This window comes from Podarcis pityusensis (genome assembly GCF_964106645.2).
Source record: "Podarcis pityusensis genome assembly, chromosome: 10".
Classification (NCBI taxonomy): domain Eukaryota; kingdom Metazoa; phylum Chordata; class Lepidosauria; order Squamata; family Lacertidae; genus Podarcis; species Podarcis pityusensis.
Genome location: NC_138035.1, coordinates 8,966,419 through 8,992,711, shown reverse-complemented (window position 1 = coordinate 8,992,711; position 26,293 = coordinate 8,966,419). Strand labels below are relative to the sequence as shown.

General features: G+C 48.8%; 1 protein-coding gene across 4 annotated transcripts in view; it reads right to left on the bottom strand.

The window, feature by feature from the left end:
* Positions 1 to 26,293, bottom strand: part of PLXNA4 (plexin A4) — a 609,453-nt gene that overhangs the window by 124,088 nt on the left and 459,072 nt on the right. For all 4 annotated transcript variants that reach the window (XM_081022606.1, XM_081022607.1, XM_081022608.1 and 1 more), the window contains 3 exons: positions 23,898 to 23,997; positions 20,025 to 20,139; positions 3,032 to 3,232 (listed from right to left, as the gene is read on the bottom strand). In XM_081022606.1, coding sequence (XP_080878732.1) covers positions 3,032 to 3,232; positions 20,025 to 20,139; positions 23,898 to 23,997 — 416 coding nt within the window. The remainder of the gene's footprint in view (positions 1 to 3,031; positions 3,233 to 20,024; positions 20,140 to 23,897; positions 23,998 to 26,293) is intronic.

Sequence of the window (26,293 nt, the reverse complement as noted above, 5' to 3'; positions counted from 1 at the left end):
CCCACAAGGTCTGAGGGACAATGGACCGGCCCCCTGCTGAAAGTTTGCTGAATTGTTCAGGAATTAGATCTTGAATTGTTCAGGAATTAGAATAGAAACACCCTATGGTTGGGTGCAGCCGATAACAGGCAATAGTGTTGCTAGCATCCTGCCTGTGCAGCTTTTTACTGGAATTATCCCTCTCTCTTTCTATCCAACACCCGCCCCCCCCCCAAAAAAAACCCCTGAATTAGTATTCATTGCAAGGAAGGACCGATGTGATGTGCCTCAGATTCCTGCCTGTCTGAAGAGTGGCTTGACTTTAGAAAGCTCTGCTCGGGAGAGGAGAATAAAAGTTTGCAAAATAAATTAAAACCTTTCAGCCGAGTCCTTCCTGAGGCAAAAAGGAGCCTCCGAATGACACAGAGGGGAGCGGAGGCGGAACACCCAGATCCAGATTTGTATAGAGGATTTAAATGGAAAAGAAGCTACATGTGCTGCAAAATTCTCTTAGAATCATAGGATTGTGCAGTTGGAGTCCATTCCACTGTCAAACAGCTGTTCCCACCCAGAAGTTCTTCCTTAGTATTTGGTTGGAATCTCCTCCCTTGACATTTGAATCTCATCGTTTCTGGTCCTCTCCTCTGGAGCCAAAGAAAGCAAGTTTGCTCCATCTTCCACGTAGCAGCCCATTAGATATTTGATATTTGAATCATAGAATCATAGAATCATAGAGTTGGAAGAGACCACAAGGGCCATCGAGTCCAACCCCCTGCCAAGCAGGAAACACCATCAGAGCACTCCTGACATATGGTTGTCAAGCCTCTGCTTAAAGACCTCCAAAGAAGGAGACTCCACCACACTCCTTGGCAGCAAATTCCACTGTCAAACAGCTCTTACTGTCAGGAAGTTCTTCCTAATGTTTAGGTGGAATCTTCTTTCTTGTAGTTTGGATCCATTGCTCCGTGTCCGCTTCTCTGGAGCAGCAGAAAACAACCTTTCTCCCTCCTCTATGTGACATCCTTTTATATATTTGAACATGGCTATCATGTCACCCCTTAACCTCCTCTTCTCCAGGCTAAACATGCCCAGCTCCTGTTATGTACTGAGTTGAATAGGATCCAAACTGCAGCAGTCTGATTGGTCCTAGAACAATAGGATCCAAATTGCAGCAGTCTGATTGGTCCTAGAACAATGCAGCAGTATGATTGGTTGGCAGGAACCACCCAATCATGCCCCAGATATAAGTGAATCCACAACCTGATTGGCTTACAGTAGAATGCCAGAATTAGCCAATCATGTGCAGCCCATTGTGTAAATAATGTATATAAAGCAGATACTTTGAGGGGACTTTCATTCATTCCTCCTCACCACTATGAGCTGAATAAAGAGCATGAAATCACTTTGTGACTCTATATTTCAGCTCCCTTAGCCGTTCCTCATAAGGCATCGTTTCCAGGCCTTTGACCATTTTGGTTGCCCTCCTCTGGACACGTTCCAGTTTGTCAGTGTCCTTCTTGAACTGTGGTGCCCAGAACTGGACACAGTACTCCAGGTGAGGTCTGACCAGAGCAGAATACAGTGGCACTATTACGTCCCTTATTTGAAGATATTTCAGATATTTGAAGATGGCTGTCATATTGCTTTGCAGTCTTCTCTTCTACAGGCTCATATCCAACTCGATCTACTGATCCTCATTAAGGCTGGACTTAAAGACCATTTAAGGGACGCGGGTGGCGCTGTGGGTTAAACCACAGAGCCCAGGACTTGCCGATCAGAAGGTTGGTGGTTGAAATCCCTGTGACGGGGTGAGCTCCCATTGCTCGGTCCCTGCTTCTGCCAACCTAGCAGTTCGAAAACGTGTCAAAGTGCAAGTAGATAAATAAGTAACATTCCGGTGGGAAGGTAAACGGCGTTTCCGTGCCCTGCTCTGGTTTGCCAGAAGCGGCTTAGTCATGCTGGCCACATGACCCGGAAGCTGTACGCGGCTCCCTTGGCCAATAAAGCGAGATGAGCGCCGCAACCCCAGAGTCGGCCACGCCTGGACCTAATGGTCAGGGGTCCCTTTACCTTAAAGACCATTTATCATCTTGGTCATGCGGCAATTATATCAACCAGGAGAAAATGCCTTTAAAACTGCCAACCTGCTAGTAGGTGGAGCAGAGACCCACATCTTAAGAACATGCTGGATCAGGCTAAGGGCCTGCCGAGTCAAACAATCTCACAGTGGGCAATCAAGTGTCTGTGGGGAACCCTGAAGCAGGATTCGAACACAGAGAACTCTCCCCATCTGTGGTTTCCAGCAAGTGGCATTTGAAAGTATTGCCTCATCACGTGGACCTACTAGAACATAGATAGATTGCATGCCATCGATAGCCTTCACTTCGACCTACGCCTCTCCACCCCATGCACATCGTTTGACTGGAGAATTGCATCACAAAAATTCAGAGAAGCACAGATCTCAAGCGATAGCTCTGTTTCGGTCTTTGTGTTGGTTCGGAAAGTCTCCCATTAAAATGCAAACAAAATCACAATTGTCCCCAGGGCCGGATTTAGGTTTGATGAGGCCCTAAGCTACTGAAGGTAATGGGGCCCTTTATATGTCAACAACAAATTGTCGCTGTTTTTTGTGTTGAATATAAGCTATACGGTAATTTATGGACCTCATAGGTATCTCAAGCCATTTGCACATAACATTTTCAACCAGTCCATGCAGAATATAGGTACCCTATATATAGAAAGGAGCAAACCAGTGATATTTTAGGGAGCAGGCTAGTAGGCGGGGCCCATGACTTACACCATAGGAGCTTACACAACACAAAACACTGTTGCTGTATGTAGGTTTTATTTTATTAGTTTATCTTATATTTTGGAAATGTACGTCCAGGTTTTTTCCCTTTAATTTTTTTGGGGAGGCTCCAAGAGAGTAGGGCTCTAAGCTATAGCTTGTTTGGCTTATACGTAAATCCAGCACTGATTTTCCCCTATCTCTTCCTGCAGTCCAGCCCCCCTCTTCCCTTTCCCATGGCCCAGAGTGGCAGGGCTTACTCACTGAAGTGTTTTGGCACTGGACGCTGGAGCTGTTGAACCGCAAAGCAGGCACCCTCTTCTCATTGCCCTGGATACTGATGATGCACTCGTAGCCCCGCTGCCCGGACTGAGGCTGAGGAAGGTTCTTGGCCTTCAGCGTGATTGGCTTGATGACATCCACAGGCACCAAGATCTTACTGATGTGCAGCAACTGGGGGCAGTCCTGGAGAAAGCAGGGAGGAGGAGGAGGTGGGTTGGGAGGGGAAAGAAATTGTCCCGTGCAAGTTAGTAAAACGCTTAGTTATGTTTTCCTGATAGGCCGATTTGGAATCTGGCAACTCGCCGTGGCCTTAATTAGGTGTTGTCCTGCAAACTCTTACAGGAGCAGAGGAAGGTTAACAAAGATGATAAATTGAAATTGAAATACTTTATTGTCACTTGTACAACTTGTATACAGTGAGATTACACGAGCGCCCCCCACTCAGCTCTCTTAGTCTTAATTCCCCTCGTTTACTGACACACATACACCAAACCTGAAAGTCAGTTGCCCTGTTGTTATCTTTTTATTCAGCAGCCTAACAGCCCACGGATAGAAGCTGTTCTTTACCCTGTTGGTGCGACTAATCATGCTTCTATATCCTCTGCCCGAGGGCAGGAGATCAAGAAAGTGACGGCCAGGGCGTGAATCATCCCTGAGAATTTCCCTCACTCTCCTGAGGCAACATTCTTCCGCTATTTTATCCAGCAGATTCATGGGACAGCCCATAATATCTTGTGCACTTCCTATCAGTTGATGTCAAAGCAGCGTACCACACCGTGATGCAGTATGAAAGGACACTGTAATGGTTCTAGGGGTTGCTTGTGCGTAAACCGGTGCTTATCTCCCCGGCTGGGTGCAAACACCTGGCTGGGTTGCCTAAGTGAACCTTTTCTGTCCGGACAGCCACTCACCCGTGGCTGACTCAATCGCTGGCAGAATCCGTCAGTGGGCGTTTCTTAACCTTCTTCCAGCAAAGAAGCTCTTTGACGCCTAGTCTCCTCCTACTCTCTCTGCGCGAAAGCCTTCTGCGCAAGGAGGGCGTGGGCAACGGAGGACCCCTACTCTCCCCGCTGGTCCCAGGCAAGGAGTCATGGGACCGCCTTGCCGCTTCCCCCACCTGCCCCCCTTCTCCACTGGTGCTACACTGATTCTCTTCCCCAGAAGATGGGCTGCTTCTCCCAATCCCTGGACGCTCTCTGGAATCCCTCTGGCTTTTGCTCTCTCCCTCCGGCACTGATGGCAGTTCCCTGACAGACACTTTCTATTGTGGACCGGTAGAAGGAGATCATCAAATGTTGATTGACATCTTTTGTGAGTAGGTGAAGTATTGGGAAGTAAAGTAGGTGAAGTAAAGGGTTGATAAATAGTTGCGGGAACCGGCCATGTTAAGCCTGGGAAAAAATACAACTCTATGAGTTGGAAAGGACCCCAAATCCTGCAATGCCGGAGTCTCAAGTAGATCATACATGGCAGATGGCCATTCCATCTCTGCTTAAAAATTTCAAAGGAAGGAGAGCCCACCACCTTCCAAGGGAGACGGTTCTACTGCCAAACAACTCTTACTGTCAGAAAGTTCTTTCTGATGCTTGGTCAGAACTTCCCTTCTTGTAACTTGAAGCCATTGGTTTGGGTCCTACCCTCTGGAGCAGGAGAAAATAAGCTTGCTCCATTTCCCCTTTAGATATTTGAAGGTGGCTATCATATCTCATTTAAGTCTCCTCTTTACAAGGCTAAACATTCCCAGTTCCCTCAATTGAGAGGTGACGCGATAGCTTTCTTCTGATATCTGAAGGGCTGTCCCGTGGAAGATGGAGCAAGCTTGTTTTCTGCCACTCTGCAATAATAATAATAATAAAAAATTATTTATATCCTGCCCTCCCCAGCCGAAGCCGGGTTCAAAGCGGCTAACAACAATAAAAGTAACACAACATTCTAAAATCAGTTCAGTTTAAAATCAATTTAAAATCAAATTCATGGCAACCATTGGGCTAGAGTTCTGTGAGGATTACCAAAGGAGGGAGTCACACTGTGTCTTGGCCAAAGGCCTGGTGGAACAGCTCTGTCTTGCAGGCCCTGCAGAAAGATCTCAAATCCTGTGGGCCCTAGCCTCTTGTGGCAGAGCGTTCCACCAGATCGGAGCCACAGCCGAAAAAGCCCTGGCTCTGGTTGAGGGCAGCCTAACTTCCCTGTGGCCCGGGACCTCCAAGATGTTTTTGTTTGAAGACCGTAAAGTCCTCCGTGGGACATACCAGGAGAGGCGGTCCCATAGGTACGAGAGTCCTAGGCCGTATAGGACTTTAATGGTTAGGGTTAGGGTTAGGGTTAGGGTTAGGGTTAGGGTACCTTACTGATCCTGTACTCCACCAGGAGCCAGTGCAGCTGGAATAGCACTGGGTGAATGTGATCCCGCGGCGAGGACCCCGTAAGGAGTCTCGCCATGGCATTCTGCACCCGCTGCCTTATTGTTGTTGAGACAGGCCATTGTTCATAAGAAGGTAAGAAGGGCCTGACGGCCAATGGCCCATCTAATCCTGCTCCCTATTCTCACAGTGGCCAACCAGGTGCCCCATTGGGAAAACTGCAAGCAGGATCCAAGCACAAGAGCCCTTTCCCCTCCTGTCGTCTCATGCAATCGGTATACAGAAGCATTACTGTCTCCAGCTGCCATCCATCGATTGCCCTCTCCTCCAGGAATTCGGTCTTCTAAAGCCCTCTAGTTGGTGGTCATCACCACGGGAGCAAATTTCATAATTTAACCATGTGCAGTGTTAAGAAGTGTTTCCTTCCATCTGCCCCAAATCTTTCAACATTCAGATTCAACCAAGGCCGTCTTTAGCATATGCGGCACCGGGGTGCAAAAAACTGCCCAGCGCCCCCCATTTGGGGGGGGGCAGGCCAAAGTTGTTGAGCAATTCTCTCCCATGCCACTGCAGGTGGAGGGAGGACAGCAATCCCCGCAGAGGCTTGGGAGGGAAGCTGTGCACCTCGTGTGAGCAGCATTTGTGCGCTGGGCGGGCTTCTCTATGGCCCGCCAATCCCAGGCACGCAGGAGGGCGGAGCCAGCCGGCTGCCTCAGCGCCTGCAGCAGAAAAGCCTGCAGTGCTCTGATGGGCTCTGCTTCACTCGACAGCGGCTGTCAGCTGGCCTGGTTCTTCAATCCCCAGACTCCAAATCTCAGCCCCGGACTCTCGGCCTGGTGCCCCTGAGAGCCCTACACCCAGGTGCCCTGCACCCCTAGCGCCTATGGGTAAGCCAGCCCTGGATTCAACTACCATCTGCCTTAGCCCACCTTGGTCCATCTAATTTAGTGATGTCTGCATTGGCTTGAGCAGCTCTCCAGGTCTCCAGGCAGGGGATATTCCCCGCTGTGATGGCCTGGGATGTGTACTCGGAGGCTGAACCTGAGGAATCCCAGCCTGCACAGGAGTCCCCGCCTCCAGGACCAGCTGAGCTGAGGCTGGGGCTTGAGCCTGAAGGGTCCTCACCTGTGCTGGATCCTCAGGTGCAGGCACCAGCTGAGTCTGCTCTGGCCCCTGAGGTGATGGAGGACCCATTGCCTGCAGGTGCTCCACTCTCAGCCCCGTCAGGGGAAGAGGAGGTTGCCTCTGGGTCCGGTAACCCTCCAGCCTCTCCTGAGCTGCAGAGGCTCAGGGCAGAGAGGCGGAGGGAACTAAGTTCTCGCAGGAGGAGTGCTCACCTCCAGGCCGGGAGAGGAGAGTCACCTGTGGACTGGGGCCGCCCTATGCCTCTGGGCAAATAAAAGCCAGCCAGCCCCAGTTCCAGGTTGCGGGAGCAACATTGTTTGGTAACCTGTTCCTGCCTGCACCCTGTCCTGATCTTCTGCCAGAGTTCCTGACCTCACCCGACTCCCTGCCTTGGACCCAGCTTCAGCTTTGATGGACAGCCTCCATACCACACCCTCAATTTGGAATGGACTTGGACCTCGCCGCACGGTTAACCCTCGGGACCAGCACATCCGCTTTACCTGCAATTGCCACTGGGGCCTTTTGCATTCAAAGCAGCTGCTCTACTACTGAGCTGCGCCTCTTCCCCCCTTTTATGTAATGCAAGAGAGCTGCCCTTTAATTTGTCCTCACCGCATTCTAAGGAAAGGCTCTGTTTCCCAGAAGGAGAGGCAGCAAAGCAGCACATTCTGCGGGGGGCTGATTTCAGGTGCCCGATTTCAAGAACTGGCGATGGGAAGGGAGGGACGAAGGGAAGGAGTGACTCAAAGCACCAGGAGGGGGAAGCAGAAAGACGTGTGACTTTAGAGAGAGATGCGGGAGGTATCTCTCCTCACAGCAGATGGCGGACGCGCCTCATGGGCACAAACAGTTGAGCAACACCAAGGAATGGATGAGCTGCGGAACAGCTGCAGTTACCCTGACTAGGAATGGCATTATGGAGACTGTCAATCATGCTGTGCTGTGGGTGAGATGGACCACAACTAGCATCAGGTGTGTTTGCGAGGAAAATATGCCCACCATGCCAGGCTCTGATCAAACAGTATGGAATTCCCCAAAAGCTTTCAACACACTCACACACAGCATTTGTTGAATAATGCAATGCTATTTTAAAAAATGCAGAAATATGAATTTCCCAGAACATATTTTATATATATGTTTTATATATATGTTATATATATATATATATATATATATATATATATATATATATATATGTAATAAAAAGCTGTTTTGGAACAGCTGCATTTGTTGCCAGTTTGCTTTCTGGCCCAATTCAAGGTGCTCCTGTTGCGTGTTTAAAGCCATAAATGACCCGGCCCCCAAATTTCTGGAAGATCCCCCCTTCCCTGCAGACCCCATTGGGGATTCAGATCAGAAGAGGGGATGTTTTTGTAGGTCTGCTGCCCTCAGGAGAGTGATGGCAGACCAGGAGAGGGCCTTCTCTGTGGCAACTCCTAAGTGAACATGAGAACAGACTTCTGGGTCTGTCCAACCCAGCATGCTTTTCTCACAGTGACCAACCAGATGCCCTTGGGAAACTCACAAGCAAGATTTGAGCATCATCATCATCATCATTTATTTATACCCTGCCCATCTGGCCAGGCCTCCCCAGCCACTCTGAGCAGCTCCGAACAGAATATTAAAAACACTACAAAACATCAAACATTAAAAACTTTCCTAAACAGGACTGCCTTCAGATGTATTCTAAAAGTCAGATAGTTGTTTATTTCCTTGACACCTGATGGGAGGGCGTTCCACAGGGCGGGCCCCACCACCGAGAAGGCCCTCTGCCTGCTTCCCTGTAGCTTTGCATCTTGCAAAGCCCTCGGAGCTGGACCTCAGTGTCTGGGCTGAACGATGGGGGTGGAGACACTCCTTCAGGTATACTGGCCTGAGGCCGTTTAGGGCTTTAAAGGTCAGCACCAATACTGTGAATTGTGCATTCTTCCCTTTCTGCTGGTGGCTTCCAGCAAGTGCTATTCAGAAGCGCTGCCACCTCCAACTCTGGGGGCAGAGCATAGCTATCCTGGCCAGTAGCCATTGATAGTCCTCCCTTCCATGAATCTGTGGAATCTTCTTTTAAAGTCATCTAGGTTTGTGCCCATTACTGCCCCCTGCAGGAGCGAGTTCCATACTTTAACTATGTGCTGCATGAAGAAGTACAGTGGTACCTCGGGTTAAGTACTTAATTCATTCTGGAGGTCCGTTCTTAACCTGAAACTCTTCTTAACCCGAATCACAACTTTAGCTAATGGGGCCTCCTGCTGCCGCCGCACGATTTCTGTTCTCATCCTGAAGCAAAGTTCTTAACCCGAGGTACTATTTCTGGGTTAGCGGAGTCTGTAACCTGAAGCGTCTGTAACCCAAGGTACCACTGCACATATATTTTAAAGAAGTGAAACTCCTGCCACACAGAGGTGCATCTGGTACCTACATGGTATAATTTCCAAAAGATAACCTGGGATAGCTCAGTCAGTAGAGCATGAGACTCTTAATCTCAGGGTTGCGGGTTCGAGCTCCACATTGGGCAAAAGATTCCTGCATTGCAGGGGGTTGGGCTAGCCAGTGTGGTATAGTGGTTAAGAGGACTCGTAATCTGGTGAACCGGGTTCGCTTCCCCGCTCCTCCACATGCAGCTGCTGGGTGACCTTGGGCCAGTCACACTTCTCTGAAGTCTCTCAGCCCCACTCACCTCACAGAGTGTTTGTTGTGGGGAAGGAAGGGAAAGGAGATTGTGAGCCGCTTTGAGACTCCTTTGGGTAGTGATAAAGCGGGATATCAAATCCAAACTTTTCTTCTAGATGATCCTCGTGGTCCCTTCCAACTCTACAATTCTGTGAGTCTCTATGCTGAAGACTCATCTCTCCCCCCTGGCCTTTGGCACCTGAGATGTGTGCTTTCCTGTGACTGCAATTTGTCTTAAACTGCTTCTAAAGTTGCATTTTAAATGGTTGAGAGCCACTCTGGGAGCCTCAAGGTGAAGGGAGGTTAATAAATCAAATCAATAATAATGAAAAATAATAACCATAGGTGATCGAAGAGTTTTTTGGTTTTTTTTAAGGAACCCTGGGATGGATCCCAGGAGTGGAAACTCAGAGCCAGAGCACAAAGACATGCAAGAAGACCAGGGGGGTTAAGAAAAAGGGGCAATGTGAAGAAATTGGGAGATTTCCTTCTCGCACGCCACCCCAAGCCGGCGCCATAACCTTTTTGATCATCCTTGTTTCAAATTCATTAACAAGAGGCAATTGCAGAGGCCCCAATAAAAGGATTCGTTAGCATATAAAAAGGTTTGAGGCTCTGTTAGGAAGTTCATTATAGATAATTGAAGAGGCGAGGGCCGTTAAAAAGGCGAAATCCTCTTCCCAATGTGTGACTTTATCTGATTGACCTAATGTACTTCCTAATTGAAATTTTAAAAGGCAATTTCTTGGAAAGAGGGGATACAAGGGAGTTGCGGGTCTCGCCCTCTGTGTCCAAGCCTTGGGTACGGCCCAAGATGAGGAAGAGAGAACTTTTAAAAAATGGAGATCCTTCCCTAAACCACCTCCACCCCTATACTGAGCCCAAGAAATAAGCCATAGGAACTAGAATATACAGTATGCAGTTGGTTAATGTTGGACTGGGACCTGGGAGACCAGGGTTCGAATCCCCACTCAGCCATGCAGCTCATTGGGTGACCCTGGGACAGAGGCGCCATCTTGTGACCAAGATGGGGGGAGGGCTGATGTGCGTTATGCATGCGTGGTGTCATGCACACATTGTTCTAGATATAGGTAGGTAGCCGTGTTGGTCTGCCATAGTCAAAACAAAATAAAATACCGTATTTTTTGCTCTATAAGACTCACTTTTTCCCTCCTAAAAAGTAAGGGGAAATGTGTGTGCGTCTTATGGAGCGAATGCAGGCTACACAGCTATCCCAGAAGCCAGAACAGCAAGAGGGATTGCTGCTTTCACTGCGCAGCGATCCCTCTTGCTGTTCTGGCTTCTGAGATTCAGAATATTTTTTTCTTGTTTTCCTCCTCCAAAAACCAGGTGCGTCTTGTGGTCTGGTGTGTCTTATAGAGCCAAAAATACGGTAAATTCCTTCCAGTAGCACCTTAGAAACCAACTAAGTTTGTTTGTTGGTCTCTAAGGTACAATGCATTGTGTAAGTGCCGTGTGTTTGACATCACAAACAGGCAACGTGCATCATTGGGAGGAAGCTGAGTGGGGAACCCAGCGTGGCACATCTCCCTCTCTTACACTCAGGAGGAACCAGCCGTTGAATCGCTCTGTGTTTGGCCTCCTCTGCTCTCTCAGCATCGAGGGGGCCCACCCCCTTGCCAGCAAATATTGCTGTGGTCAAAGAGCCCTCTACCCCAGGAGCTGGTGCGCCTGCCATGGGGCCAGTTGCTGTCTCTCAGTCATTAACCTCCCTCTTTCCCCCACAGGGTCGCTGTGAGGACAACAGGAAGATGTTGAGACTCCTTTAAAGCCCTAAATGGCCTCGGCCCAGTATACCTGAAGGAGCGTCTCCACCCCCATCGTTCTGTCTGGACACTGAGGTCCAGCTCCGAGGGCCTTCTGGCGGTTCCCCCACTGCGAGAAGCAAAGCTACAGGGAACCAGGCAGAGGGCCTTCTTGGTGGTGGCATCCGCCCTGTGGAATGCCCTCCCACCAGATGTCAAAGAGAAAAACAACTACCAGACTTTTCGAAGACATCTGAAGGCAGCCCTGTTTAGGGAAGGTTTTAATGTTTGATGTATTACGGTATTTTAATATTTTGTTGGAAGCTGCTCAGAGTGGCTGGGGAAACCCAGCCAGATGGGCGGGGTACAAATAATAAATTATTATTATTATTATATTCCCTACCAGCAGGGATTTGCCAGAGGTAGAGCCAGGAAGGCCATGAGAGTCTTTGGGTCCCGTCCCCTCAAAATGGCAGAAAACGGCACCAGTAGGGTAGTGATTTCCCCTCTGAACGATGCCGATGTGAGTAATTTAAGCTGGTCTCAATATTAATTGCATTTATCACCTCACCTTTTCCTCCAAGGGGCTCAAGGGGGGCGTACCTGTTTCTCCCCCCCTCCTCCCTTCATGCCCACAACAATCCTGCCAAGCCCTTAGCTTGTTGTGATTTCTTTTGGCGGATGTCGTTTTTTTCCTTTTCCTTAAACTGCAGCGCATCTCCGACTGCGAGCAACAGCAACAATGTCCAAATGCATCCTGGCATTGCCTGCGTTTGTTTTTGTTTCTTGCGAAAAGAAGCACGAGACGCTGCAAACTAATGTGCCGGGGAAAGCAAGAGGCGGTAATAAGCATGCCATGCACGGCGCATAGCTCCTGATTTACAGCTCGCACTGTGTTTACATTATTACACTACTAATTTCCACGGTCATAAAATCATATTTATATTTTATGCCACGGAGCAGGGGAAGGGGACTAAAGAGATCTTATTAGGCCATAAAAGAGGAATCAGGTCAGTGATAACACAGGGAGGGCTTCAAGCCCTGTAAATTTCCTTTGTATCTTTTGGCCAGCCTCGCCACATCTCTCTCTCTTTCTTTCTCTCTCTCTCTCTCTCTCTCTCTGTTTCCCTCCACCCTTACCAACTCTGCCATCACCTCCAAAGTCACACCCTTCCCTTGTGTAACAGAAGCAGCCCAGGAGAGGCTCCAGGTGGTCAGAGGATCCTTTAACGCACCATATATTTTATCTGCATTTCCTAAAAGTTTACGGCGCCATTAGCTTGATGGATGACGTACATATTTATTGGTACAGAAGTAATAATGGAGAAGGAGAATGCCCATAACCTTAAAAGGTAACTGAGGAAAAGAAGTGCTGCCTGGGGGATTTATGGAAGGCATAAACGTCTGTAGATAACAACAGAATAATTGAGTATTGGACTGCTGGTGGCTCCGACAGGCTCCATCCTAGTTAAGGGGGCTGTCAGGGACTCCTCCCCATAAAACCGGTTTTATTTCCTTTGTTTATTTTTTAGTGCTGGCGAGAAGCGTCTGTGAGCAAAAGCCTGAGGATGCCCTCCCCTCTCTCTTACTCTCCATCCCAAGACATAGTTCAGGGGTCCCCAAACTAAGGCCTGCAGGCCTGATAAGGCCTGAGGGATTCGTTTATCCAGCCCGCAGCAACCTCCGCCACCCGCTGCCCGCTCTTACCGGCGCTGCGCCGGGTGGCTGCCCACTTCCGGGTTGGAGGAGCACCAGAAATAGCTTGTGCGCATGCGCAAGCATTATTTGCGCATGCGCAAGCATGATTTCTGGTGCACATTTGGGTCAGAGCAGGCTGGTGCACATGCTCACAAGCTATTTCCAGTGCTCCTCCGACCCTGAAGTGCACCGGAAATCGTGTGTGTGCATGCGTATGGGAACGCGCTCCCCCACCCGCCGGCCCGCCGCGCAATCGGCGCTGGAGACACTGGCCCGAGGTGCGGTAAGTTTGCTGACCCCGGATCTAGGTCTTCTTCTTCTTTTGCAATAAAGATCCTGCTCGATCGGGCCAATGGTCCATCTCCCCCAGCACGCTTTTCTCGCAGCAAGGCTTCTGAACCCTAGTTTCTGGAAACCTCAGGAGTGGGGTGTGCTATTGCACTTGGGTCCTACTTGCCAGTTGCGCACTGAGGCATCTGGTTAGCTACCATGAGAAGACAATGCCAGATTAGATGGTCCATTGGCCTGACCCAGCAAACCCTTCTTATGTTCTTATGGGAACTGCAGGAGGGCAGAGTGCAGACGCTCCCAGTGTCCCTATTTTCCAGGGACAGCCCTGGTTTTACAGAAGCCACCTCAGTTTCTGATTTGATCCTGGAATGTCCCACTTTTCCTTAAAGGTAAAAGTAAAGGGACCCCTGACCATTAGGTCCAGTCGTGGCCGACTCTGGGGTTGTGGCACTCATCTCGCTTTATTGGCCAAGGGAGCCGGCGTACAGCTTCCGGGTCATGTGGCCAGCATGACTAAGCCGCTTCTGGCGAAGCAGAGCAGCGCAAGGAAACACCGTTTACCTTCCTGCCAGAGTGGTACCTATTTATCTACTTTGCACTTTGACATGCTTTCGAACTGCTAGGTTGGCAGGAGCAGGGACCGAGCAACAGGCACTCACCCCTTCGCGGGGATTCGAACCGCCGGCCTTCCGATTGGCAAGCCCTAGGCTCAGTGGTTAGACCCACAGCGCCACCCGCGTCCCGCTTTTCCTTAGGACATCCCTATTTTCATCGGAGGGTATGGTAGGATGTCCTTATTTTCACTGGAGAAATGGTGGAGGGTATAGAGCAGGCATAGGCAAACTCGGCCCTCCAGATGTTCTGGGACTACAACTCCCATCATCCCTAGCTAACAGGACCAGTGGTCAGGGATGATGGGAGTTGTAGTCCCAAAACAGCTGGAGGGCCGAGTTTGCCTATGCCTGGTGTAGAGTTATGCGAACCCTGAGCCAAGGAGATAAGTAACTATACAACCTTTAGAAGACATCTGAAAGCAGCCCTGTATCAGGAAGGATTTGTAAATGTTTAATTGTGGGTTGTGAAACACAAGAGCAGTCAAGTACAACATTCCTAGAGTGAACATGTTTACACATGGGGAGGAATGTTTGTCCAGCAAGCAGGTAAACTTCCTGTATCCTTCTGGGCTGGGACAGACTCCCTCTGCATGTGACTAGAAGTGGGCACGGCCTCACCTGTGCAGGTAATGACAAAAGCACAGGGCAGAGCAGCCATCTCTCTCTCTTTGACTACATGCATCAAAGAAGCAACATCTGCTTAGCCAAAGACGCTCTCTTGTCTTCCAGCCAAGAGAGGACAAAGGGGCTGTCTCCTTATGAGATAATTTCCAGGTGTATGTTACTTTTCTATGCTAAGTCTGCCTTCTGGGATCCGATTGTGAACAGAATGTGAGTGAGTAAACTCTTTTTATACTTTTATAGAAGACTGTGTTGTGTCTTATCTTTTTATGAGGGAATAAGGGGGAAATACCAGAACAGTTATTATAGAGGCTTTAGCGAGCCTGAGCAAACGCATCCGCTGCGAGTTTAAAAAGGGGACTGTTACTCTGCTAAATTGTGAACTTGTTAACACGAGTTGGAAAGGCTATAACCAAACAATATATCCTCTCCTGCATCCCTGAACATTCCCACATTAATGGGTGGTGTATAGATAATAAAATGATGCCGATGATGAACTAGGATGTCCCTATATTCATCGGATAAATGTCGGAGAGTATGAAAGTGCTGCTGTTGTGCTCAGATCCTGCTTGCCATTGAGGCACCCGGTTGGCCACTGTGCGCGCAGGATGGGCCTGATCCAGGAAGCTCTTCTGATGTTCTTATTTATCTATTGCTCTTTAGTCTTTTCTCCTCTCTCTGGGCAGCTTTGAAGGGCAGCCTCTGCTTGGCTGCCCAAGGTCTGCTCCCCGGCTCGTTCCTCTCGCACCTGTTATGAACCCTTCTTTCTCCATCTGGAGAGCATCCATTCCGGAGACCCAAGAGGGGCGGCAAATCTCGCTTCTTAAGTGGAGGGAAAGGGACAAAGGAAATCAGTGCGTTTGAACCTGAAGGGTCTCTTAAAGGCCTGCTAACATGCAGCAGCTGTTCCTGGGGAAAGGAACAGCCGTGGGATCTGCCAAACGCTGGGATGAATTCATATTTGAAGCCCTCATTCTTTTATGTGCCCCAAAGCATGAATGAGCTGGCATTAAATACTTGCAACAAACAAGATATTTCTTCTTCTTCTTCTTCTTCTTCTTCTTCTTCTTCTTCTTCTTCTTCTTCTTCTTCTCATTCCCCTCTCCCTCCCCTTTTCTTTTTGGCGGCAAAATGACCCCCCCCCCATCCTTCTCTGAGCGGAGAGGGTGGGTGGAATGAGCAACCACCTGAAAACAGCTACGCACGAAAAGATGAAAAACTCCTTCAAGGTAATTAGATGATTAAGAACCTTTTAAGCCCAGGACCTAACAGATTTGTTATCTGGAGCTGCTCTTTTTACACATTCCAAGCTTTTATTCTCTGCTTACCGCCCGCCTTATTGCAATCCGCCACCCCCCCATCTCCCGCTGCTGCCCTGCGCCACCCACTTGGTTCCTACTCATACAAAGCTGAAATCCTTTTCAGAGTCCTGAACAAGATACTGTTCATCTCTCGCACGGCAAAAGAAATGCAGGAAACAGAGGCTTACTTCTTCACCCCATTCAAACCGGGCTAGCTTATGGCATGCGGCCTATGCCAGCGATACAGGAGGGTTGCGATTCTAGGAAGGAATCATTGAAAGTTGCAGTTGGAGAGGTTTCGGTGGGAGAAATAGGTCTTTCTCGCTGCCACAAGGGCCAAATTAGAACATAAGAACTTGAGAAGAACCTGCAGGATCAGGCCAATGGCCCATCTAGTCCAGCATCCTGTTCTCACAGTGGCCAACGAAATGCCTATGGGAAACCCGTATGCAGGATCCGAGCACAAGAGCAACTCTCCCCTCCTGGGGTTTCTGGTAAAGCCACTTCTGCCCTGCAGAGGAGGTGGGTTGCGGGCTGCATACCCCCCCGCCCCAGCACGATTGGGGGAATCCCCAGCCGCATCACCCCCTGGCCAACCAATCGGCTGGCTCTGGGGGCGTGGCCTGTCCTATTTAAGGCAGGCGCGGCCAGGGATCTCCCTCTTTTCCCGCCTGCCAGCTGTTCCGTTTTTTCCCACCCTCCCGCCCTTTCAGGTTTTTGTTCCTTGGCCTTGCTATGGACCTTGGTTGGTCGCCGTTGAGGGGCCTGGTAGGAATTTTTCCACTTGGCAAATTGGCACCAGCCACTTGGTTTTCGCCTATCTCGTAGCAAATTGTCACAACTTTCTTGGTACTGGTGGTTAGGCATTGGTATTGTTCTGTAGATGGAAGAGGAGAGGAAGTACGATCACCTGCCCTGCATATCGAAGGGTAATCCGATAAAGGGTTTTGGGGGGGCGTGGTCCTGTCCAAAGCCTAGGGAGGTGAGGGCTTAAGGCACACCCCCTATCGGTGACCCCGGGGGAGTTCCTAGTTGATGTGCATCAGCAGGACTCCCCCTACTGGTGGTTAACCCTTCCCGGACTTCAAGCAGATGGGCTGAAGTCGAGTATAGTTGGTTAGGACCAATGCCTAAGCCAATACTGCTCATCACCTGTAACCAATAAAGTTGTGGCCTTATTTAGCCCATTAACCTTCATAATTGTGTCATGTGTCTTTATTTCCACTGGGGGGCGGTAACTCGCCAAGCAACTGATATTCTGAAGCATCGCTGCCTTTGAACATGGAGACAGAGCCTAGCCATCATTGCTAGCAGCCATCAACAGGCCTCTCCTCCAATAATCTGTCCAATCCTCTCTTAAAGCCATCTAGCCTGGTGGTCATCTAGTGGGAGGGAGTTCCATAGTTTAACTATGCACTCTTACTTGAATTCTGCTTCCTGGTTTTCCACAGCTGTTTGATTGGCCAGTTTGAGAACCGGGTGCTGGACTAGATCGGTTGCTGGCCTGATGTTACAGGCTCTCCTGACATTCTTATGGAGGTCCAACATCATCTGCGTGGTCACAGGTCTGTCATCCTTGCCTTCTGATATGCTGACAACCACAAGAAGGAATGTAGGCCTTTCGTTGAGTTTTTCCCCCTTTCAAATCTTAGGGAATGCGTAAGTTGGCATGATCTCTCTATTAACAACCCATTGCTCCACTTCTTCTCTGCTTCTTAATAAATATCCCAGTCCTAAGAATGGTTCTGTCTTTGTCCTCTCGAACACCACCTTTCCTTTCCAACAATTCATTCCACAAAGGACGGAGTTGCCAAGTGTGCTGTAAACCAGCAGGGCTCAATTCTCCCAAGCCTCGGTCGCAAAGGGAAATTATACGTCAGAGTGAAGTATCCCGGTTACAAATCATCCCACCATATTGTCAGCCTGTTTTGATTGAGCTCGACGCCGGAGGCGTAAATATTCTTGCTTTATTGCCAAGCTGAAGTTCTGAACAAGACGCGGACAGGCCTTTCCAACGTCTGCGCTTTGTGTGAGCAATGGCGATTTGGATCTTAATCAGGTGAACGAGTGAAAATGGACTAATCCGATCTCTTGTAAAAGAAGACTTGTCTTCAACTGGTCCATTAGGGGGCAACTGTTATTGAAGATACGATATAGAAGAAGCTTTGGGATGCTGTACCATTATGCTCCAAATCTGCTCCAGGTCTGAGAAATAATGCTAAGAACTGTTTTTGAGGTGCCATTATACACCTGTAAAGCTTTCTTTACAGAAACGCGGGTGGCGCTGTGGGTTAAACAACAGAGCCTAGGACTTGTCGATCAGAAGGTCAGCGGTTCGAATCCCCACGATGGGGTGAGCTCCCGTTGCTCGGTCCCTGCTCCTGCCAACCTAGCAGTTCGAAAGCACTTCAAAGTGCAAGTAGATAAATAGGTACCGCTCCGGCGGGAAGGTAAACGGCGTTTCCGTGCGCTGCTCTGGTTCGCCAGAAGCGGCTTAGTCATGCTGGCCACAACCCGGAAGCTGTACACCGGCTCCCTCGGCCAATAAAGCGAGATGAGCGCCGCAACCCCAGAGCGGTCACGACTGGACCTAATGGTCAGGGGTCCCTTTACCTTTAAAGCTTTCTTACATTTCAAGAACACTGGCAATATTCCACCAAATAACGATGGAACGACTTCTGCTTGCACAATGAGACTTGTCCCACTCTCTCCTCTCTGTATCTCCTCCACAATTTGTTTTGGGGTCTTCCCCAACCTTCCCAAACAGATTTGGTAATGGCATGGGATGCTCACTGGAAAAGGAGAGGGGCGTAAGTCATTTTCTACAAGCAGAAATTCTTGCACTCAACTAATTGTTTTATTGAATACCACCCAATATCTTTGTTGGTGAAGTGGGGAAAATATGGGGCTTCCCTCGCCCTTGATCTGGAGACAGCAGCTAGGGCAGAATGCTGCAACCGATTGCTGACAGTGGTGAGGCCTGGTTAGCAGATTTGGAATATCTGATCGTTTTGATTTGTTGATTTGTTGAGTTAACGAGGGCCATGTGACGTTTCCTAAGTTCCATGCTGCGTTACAGAGGCAGTCGAAACTCCGACTGCTGTTGCCCACCAGAGATACTTCTCAGGTGTTCTATTGTTGGCCCAGAAATGGAAGCAAGAAGAAATACCGACGAAAGAAGAATGGCAGATAAAATTAATGGACTATGCAGAATTGGATAAAATGAGAGGAAGGATTCGAAACCTGCGGGACCAGAGATTTGCAGAAGATTGGAAGAAATATACAAACTATTTGAAGAGCAACTGTAATCAACAAATTACGCTAGTAGGACTACAATAAGTTTTGTAAGGAGAAACATGAAATATTGCAAAGAAGAGAAAGAAGAGAGACAATAGTTATGAGATTTAAATGTAATAGTGTAAGCAAGATATGTATATTAAGTGAAAAGATTGGAAAATTTTCAGATGTGATTGATGGAAGTCAAAAAATTGTATAAGATATAAAAGTATGTTTAATAATTGTTGAAAATGATATGTTAAAAAACTGATTTTATATATATATGATACTTCTCAGGCGTTGACTGCTGCTGCAACATCTTTGGAAGGCAAAATACTGATGCTGTTACATAGCAAATATTTTCAGGATATTATTATTATTATTATTATTATTATTATTATTATTATTATTTAGAACCCTCCTCCTTTCTCCAAGGAGCTCAAGGTTGAAGAACAATGGTTCTCCCACTCCTCATTTCCTCCCCACGATGACCCTGTGAGGTAGGTTGGGCTGAGAGGCAAGAGCGACTGGCCCAAGGTCATACTCAAGGAACTTCATGGCCGTGTGGGGATTCCAACCTTGCTCTCCCAGGTCCTAGCCCAAGTCTCCAACCGTTCTACTACCACTGGCTCTGTTGGATATTGACACATTCACATTGACACATGCGAACACACCCAGAGACTATTTGAAGGCTATCCACCCAGAAAGATTGTGATGAGAAAGGAAATGGAGTCCATTATTACCAGAGACCAGATAGAAGATGGTTAAATTTATTACCTGCCCTTCATCAGCATTTATCGTAATGGGTTACAACAATTTTAAATACCGAATTAAAAGTAATCAAAGCAAATTGCAACCACAGGAATAGGGTGGACCTGGAAGATACATATCTCAGGTATTAAATGTCAGGCATTTCATAGAATCATAGAATCTTAGAGTTGGAAAGGACCCAAGAATCATCTAGACCCAAGAATCATCTAATCATTCCTGCAATGCAGGAATCCCAGCTAAAGCATCCATAACAGATGGCGTGGAAGCTGGGCAGGGAAGAAGCCAGACACGCCTTATGTGAAGGAAAATCCACAACTTAGGGGCTACCACAAAAAGGCCCTCTCCTTGGCCACCCCTCTCCCCAGCCTGGAACTTTCTCAGATGAAGCCAACAAATTTCTAAAACTCTCTCCATGTTTCCTCCCCACCCATTCCCCTTAAAGGCAAGATGGCGGACCCTGGCAAACATCCCCAGGGCATTCCTACCTCAGGAACCTTGACTCGTCCTTCCAAAAAGTGGCAGTTGAGGGGTTCGTGAGTACAGACATGGCGGTATTTGCACCAGTGGCACCGGTAAGGGCTCTCCACGCAGGACAGGCACCTGGGCAGAAGGGAGAAGAGGAGAAGGAAATCAAGAGACTTCAAATGCAAAATATGATCTAGACATTTAAAGAAGGCACAGGGAAAACAACCACACCATGGGGAGGGGGAGCAAAGAACGTTATTATTATTATTATTATTATTATTATTAGCATGAATATTTATTTGCTGCTTTTTCACAAAAGTGACTCAAAGTAGCTTAAAACAAACATTAATGCCCAGTACAAGAACAAGAATAAAAGAGGAAACTGAAATAATCATTAAAAATATATATATTATTTGTTGTCCACCTAATTCTCCAAGGACTCAAAGCTCTCCCCCACCTCATAAATACCCACAACAGTCCTGTGAGGTAGGTAAGGTGGCTGAGTGGCAGTGTCTAGCCCAAGGTGACCCAGTGAGCTTCCTGAGTGAGTAGAGATTCAAACCCAGGTCTTTCCCGGGTCCTAGTCTGAAGTCTAACCACTATACCACACTGGCTCATAAAAGGCAGATCCCACTTAACCCATGCCGTTGAAAAGACGAGCAGCAGAAGAGGCCACAAATATACTTAAGTCCTGTCCTCAATGAGGACCAGAAGCCTGGGAGAATAAAAATGTTTCTGCCTCAAGCCTGGACACAGACAAGGATGATGCCAGGCACACCTTTGTGGGCGGAGCATTCCATGAATGGGGAGCCACCACCGAAAAGGCCCCATCCTCATGTCCCTACCCTTTGAAACGCCTTCAGAGGAGGCACACAGAGAAGAGCTTCAGATGACGAATGCAAGATATTGGGGTCCTGAGCTGAGTAAGTCTTTAAAGGTTAAAAGCAGCACTTTGAATTGAGCCAATAATCCAATTGGTAGCCAAGACTGGTTTTGTTTTTATGTGAAGAAGAAGAAGAAGAAGAAGAAGAAGAAGAAGAAGAAGAAGAAGAAGAAGAAAAGGAGTTTGGATTTGATATCCTGCTTTATCACTACCCGAAGGAGTCTCAAAGTGGCTAACATTCTCCTTTCCCTTCCTCCCCCACAACAAACACTCTGTGAGGTGAGTGGGGCTGAGAGACTTCAGAGAAGTGTGACTGGCCCAAGGTCACCCAGCAGCTGCATGTGGAGGAGCGGGGAAGTGAACCCAGTTCACCAGATTACAAGTCCACTGCTCTTAACCACTACACCACACTGGCTCTCCCATCCTGCCCTATTCAATAATCTGGTCGTTGAGTTCTGCAGAAGCTGCAGCTTCCAAACCATCTTCAAAGGCAGCCCCACGTACAATGCATTTCAGCAATCTAACTGAGGGGTAATGTTATGCAACTGCTGGGTGGTTTACAGCATATATATAAAAACTGTAAAACATCAGACATTAAAAATTTCTGGATACAGAGCTGCCTTCTTCTAAAAGTCAGATAGTTGTTTATTTCCTTGATATCTGGTGGGAGGGCGTTCCACAGGGCGGGTGCCACTACCAAGAAGGCCCTCTGCCTGGTTCCCTGTAACCTCAATTCATGCAGGGAGGGAACCGCCAGAAGGTCCTCAGAGCTGAATCTCAGTGTCCCGGCTGAACGATGGGGGTGGAGACGCTCCTTCAGATATACTGGACCGAGTCCGTTTAGGGCTTTAAAGGTCAGCGCCAACACTTTGAATTGTACTTGGAAACTATAATGAGTATGGGGTTGCTTGTGCGTAAGTTGCCGCCTCTCCTGGCTATGTTGCCTTGTTAAACCTTTCTGTCTGGACAGCCCCTTCAATTCATGGCTGCCTCAGTCGCTAGCAGAATCCGTCAGTGGGCGTTTCTTAAATCTCTTGCAACATAAAAGTTGTTTGACGCCTAGTCTCCTCCTACTCTCCCTGCGTGGAAGTCTTCTGCGCAGGGAGGGCGTGGGTAGCGGAGGACCCGTGCTCTCCCCGCTGGTGTCCAGTGAAGAGTCCTGGAGCCCTCTCGCCGATTCCCCCATCTGCCCCCCTTTATCCCTGGTGTAACGTTGATTTGCTTCCCCCTCTGCTGAACTGCCTCTCTCCCTGCTTGGCCCTTCTCTAGCATCATTTGAGAGCCTTCCCTCCGCCTCTAGCTCCGATGTCAGTTCCCTGACAGAAACGTACTGGGAGCCAGTGTAGGTCTTTCAGGACCGGTGTTATATGGTCTCTGTGGCCACTCCCAGTCCCTAGTCTAGCTGCCTCATTCTAGATTAGTTGCAGTTTCCGAGTCACATAGCATAGCTGTAGGCTCTAAAACATTGCATACAACAGATGAATCCGGCCAAAATTTCTCAAAGAATTTTTGGACTGGGAGGGACCCCATGGGACATCTAGTCCAACCCCCTGCAATGCAGTAATGGCAGCTCAATTTGATCAAAACTGGATTGCTGAGAATTTCAGTGTTCAGGGTTTTAACCCTCAAAGGAAGCCTTGCCATGACGGAGGCTCAGAAACAAGAGGACAATGCTAGGATCAGACCCCAGCATCCACAATCTTTCTGCCCTGTCCTTGTCGCATGAACTCCCTACTTCCCTTCCTCGCTGCAAATGTAAGCCCAGACATAAAAGCAAATATCTCATAATTGCTGTGTACACATTTTTCTTTTTGTAAAAAGAAAGAAAAAGGCTAGGGAACTCCCTGGGTTATTCCTATTCTGTCTGTATCCCCGATGCAAACACTCCACCTCCCTCTCCTGCTGGTGAAATCTGTCTCTGCTTCAATCCACCGAAGACTCGGCTGTTCTTTAAATTGATAACAAGCTCCTGCTCTGATAAATCAAATTAAAAATGGATAGTGTATTATAGTTTGTCAAGTCGGAAAGCAAAACACGCCATAAATATTTAAACGCCAGCATCTCTGGGTAGCTGAAGTCGGGTTTCCAACCGCCTCCCCCTTCTCCCCCCCCTTCCAATTCCACCTGCACTGCTGTTTGTCAAAGTGGCAGAGACGGGGAAATAGGATTTGGCGTCGCTTGCGAATTGCCAAACTGATGCAAATATCCCTTCCTGGTGCAGCTAGAGCACACTTTGAGGGTGAGGAAGTCTGTGATAGAGCACCAGTCGCGGAAAAGGGTGGTGCAAAAATCTGGGATGCTAAAGATACGGTGGGTGCATGCCATGGGAACGCTAGATCTCCTGGCACATGTGAATTGCACTGTGGGTTAAACCACAGAGCCTAGGGCTTGCCGATCAGAAGGTCGGCGGTTCGAATCCCCGCGACGGGGTGAGCTCCCGTTGCTCGGTCCCTGCTCCTGCCAACCAAAGCACGTCAAAGTGCAGGTAGATAAATAGGTACCACTCCGGCGGGAAGGTAAACGGCGTTTCCATGAGCTGCTCTGGTTCGCCAGAAGCGACTTAGTACAGAAGCTGTACGCCAGCTCCCTCGGCCAATAAAGCGAGATGAGCGCCGCAACCCCAGAGTCGGCCATGACTGGACCTAATGATCAGGGGTCCCTTTACCTTTACCTTACATTTGCCACCTGATATGCATTTAAAGCAGAATCATTTCTTCAACGAATCCTGGGAGCCGTGTTTCATTATGGGTGCTGAGAGTTATTAGGAGACACCCCTAATCCCCCAAAAGCATACCCTCCAAGTGCCCCTATTTTCCAGGCACAGTTCCAGAATTACGAACGCCATCCTGGCTTCTGATTTGATCCCAGAATGTCCCTATTTCCTTTGCCAGTGCTGCCACCGCCCAGCTCAGGGACGAGGATGAACTGGAATGTTGGAGGGTGTGTGGAAAGAGCTAAGATTCACATAGTTTCCCGGGGAGACAGACTGGTGGTTAAACCGCAAACTTACGAGTTGTGGACGCTGCAATTGTAGAAGACGAAACTGGTGCTGGCAAAAGTCATCCCTGTTTCCTTGGATTTGAGCTGGAGCTGGACAATGTGGTGGTCTCCTGGAAGAGGAAGAAGAAACAGGGCTTATTACATCTAGTTGCATGGCGAGTCTCCCCCCCCCCCCCGCTGGAACTAAAGACACATGACACAATTATTAAGGTTAATGGGCTAAATAAGGCCACAACTTTATTGGTTACAGGTGATGAGAAATATTGGCTTAGGCATTGGTCCTAACCGACTATATCCAGCTTCAGCCCGTCCGCTAGAGGTCCGGGAAGGGTTAACCACCAGTAGGGGGAGTCCTGCTGATGCACATCAACTAGGAACTCCCCCGGGGTCACCAATAGGGGGCATGCCTTAGGCCCTCACCTCCCTAGGCTTCGGGCAGGGCCACGCCCCCTGGAATCCTTTATCGGATTACCCTTCAATATGTGGGGCAGGTGATGGCGCTACCTCCCCTCTTCCATCTACAGAACAATACCAATGCCTAACTGCCGATACCAAGAAAGTTATACGAGGTAGGCAAAAACCAAGTGGCTGGTGCCAATTTACCAAGTGGAAAAATTCCTACCAGGCCCCTCAACAGCGACCAACCAAGATCCATAGCAAGGTCAAGGAACAAAAACCTTATAGGGCGGGAGGGTGCGAAAAGCCAGAACAGCTGGCAAGTGGCAAAGCAAAGAGGGAGAGCCCCGGCCACGTCTTGCTTTAAATAGGGCAGGCCATGCCCCCAGAGCCAACCAATTGGTTGGCCAGAGGATTACGCGGCCAGGAATACCCCCAATCAAGTGGGGCTGGGCTCCAGCCGCAGCACGCGTGGTGGGGCCGTGAAGCCCGCAACTCCACCTCCTTCAAGGGCGGAAGTGGCTATCTAAAAGAGGAAGACAATCCACACTCTGTTCACAAGGAAGTTCTTCTTGCTGCCTAACTTGGCTCCCTTTCCACCTACTCTCAAGATGCAACCCTCAGCACGCGGCGTTCCTTAAAGAATCATGGGAAGTCCACTCACCCCCTCCTTTCTATGTCATCTGTGCTGGGGGACAGCCCCTGTCAATCAGCTGGCAGGGTGGGTGTGGCCGCAGGTAATTTAACTGCGGCACAGCCGGTTGGCACCCTCTTCTTGCCTCTTCGTCACATCACCCTACCCACCCACCCTCTTTTCATGCTTTTCTCTGATATGACCTGGTTATGGCAATTGTCAGTCGCCATGTTGTTGGGGCCGCATAGGAATTTTTCCCACTTGGCAAATTGGCACCAGCCATTTGGTTTCCGCCTACCTATTAGCAATTGTCACAACTTTTGTGAGGTTAGGCATTGGGTAAGCCTTCGTTTGATTGGAGGGAAGGTTGTTGTCTTCACCTGCCCCTCCTCAGTAAAGGTATCCTGTTAAAGGGATCCAGGGTGCGAATCCTGTCCAATGCCTGGACGTGGGCTAGGGCCATGTCAAAGCCCCTATGGCAGCCTTTCTCAACCTGTGGGTCCCCAGATGTTGTTGAACTACAACTCCCATCATCCCTAGCTAGCAAGGCCAGAGCTCAGGGATGATGGGAATTGTAGTCCAACAACATCTAGGGACCCACAGGTTGAGAACCGCTGCCCTATGGGGACCCCACGGGTGCCACTATCTGATGTAAGTTATAGGGCACCCCCTATCGGTGGGTTAACCTTTTGTGTGCTCCCTGCAGATGGGCAGGAGTCAAGATACAGCCTGGCTTCACTCCAATGTCTAAGCCAGACATGACCAAACTTGGCCCTCCAGATGTTTTGGGACTACAACTCCCATCATCCCTAGCTAACAGGACCAGTGGTCAGGGCTGGTGGGAATTGTAGTCCCAAAACAGCTGGAGGGCCAAGTTTGGCCATGCCTGCCCTAAGCCAAACCGCTCACATCTGTAGCCAACAAAGTTGTGGCCTATTTGAACCCTTAAAGCAAAATACTCTCTGTGTGTGTCGGTGTGTTTTATTGTTCTCCTGGGAACTTTGTGGCTCAGGTGCCTTGGCACACAAATGTAGCTTAACCCTTCACAGAAGTGAAATACCTAATACCCTAAAGAAACAACAGTTCTCAAGATCCTTTGGGGAGGGAGATCTCTAAATGTGCGTCGGATGTGCTTTAAAACAGAGGCTCATAGAATTGTAACATTGCAAGGGACCCCAAAGGGCATCCAGTCCAACCCCCTGCAATGCAGGAATCACCTTGTTTCATAGGAGCCTTCCTGCCCCCTTCTTTAATTCCATCCGCCCCATTCCAGTAAGTATAGGCCACAACCTTATTCCCGTTCTCCCGCCTCACATCTCCGCCTGCCTAACAGACCAGGATGCTGGCTGATGACAGTAATTGCAGGAATTTCATAA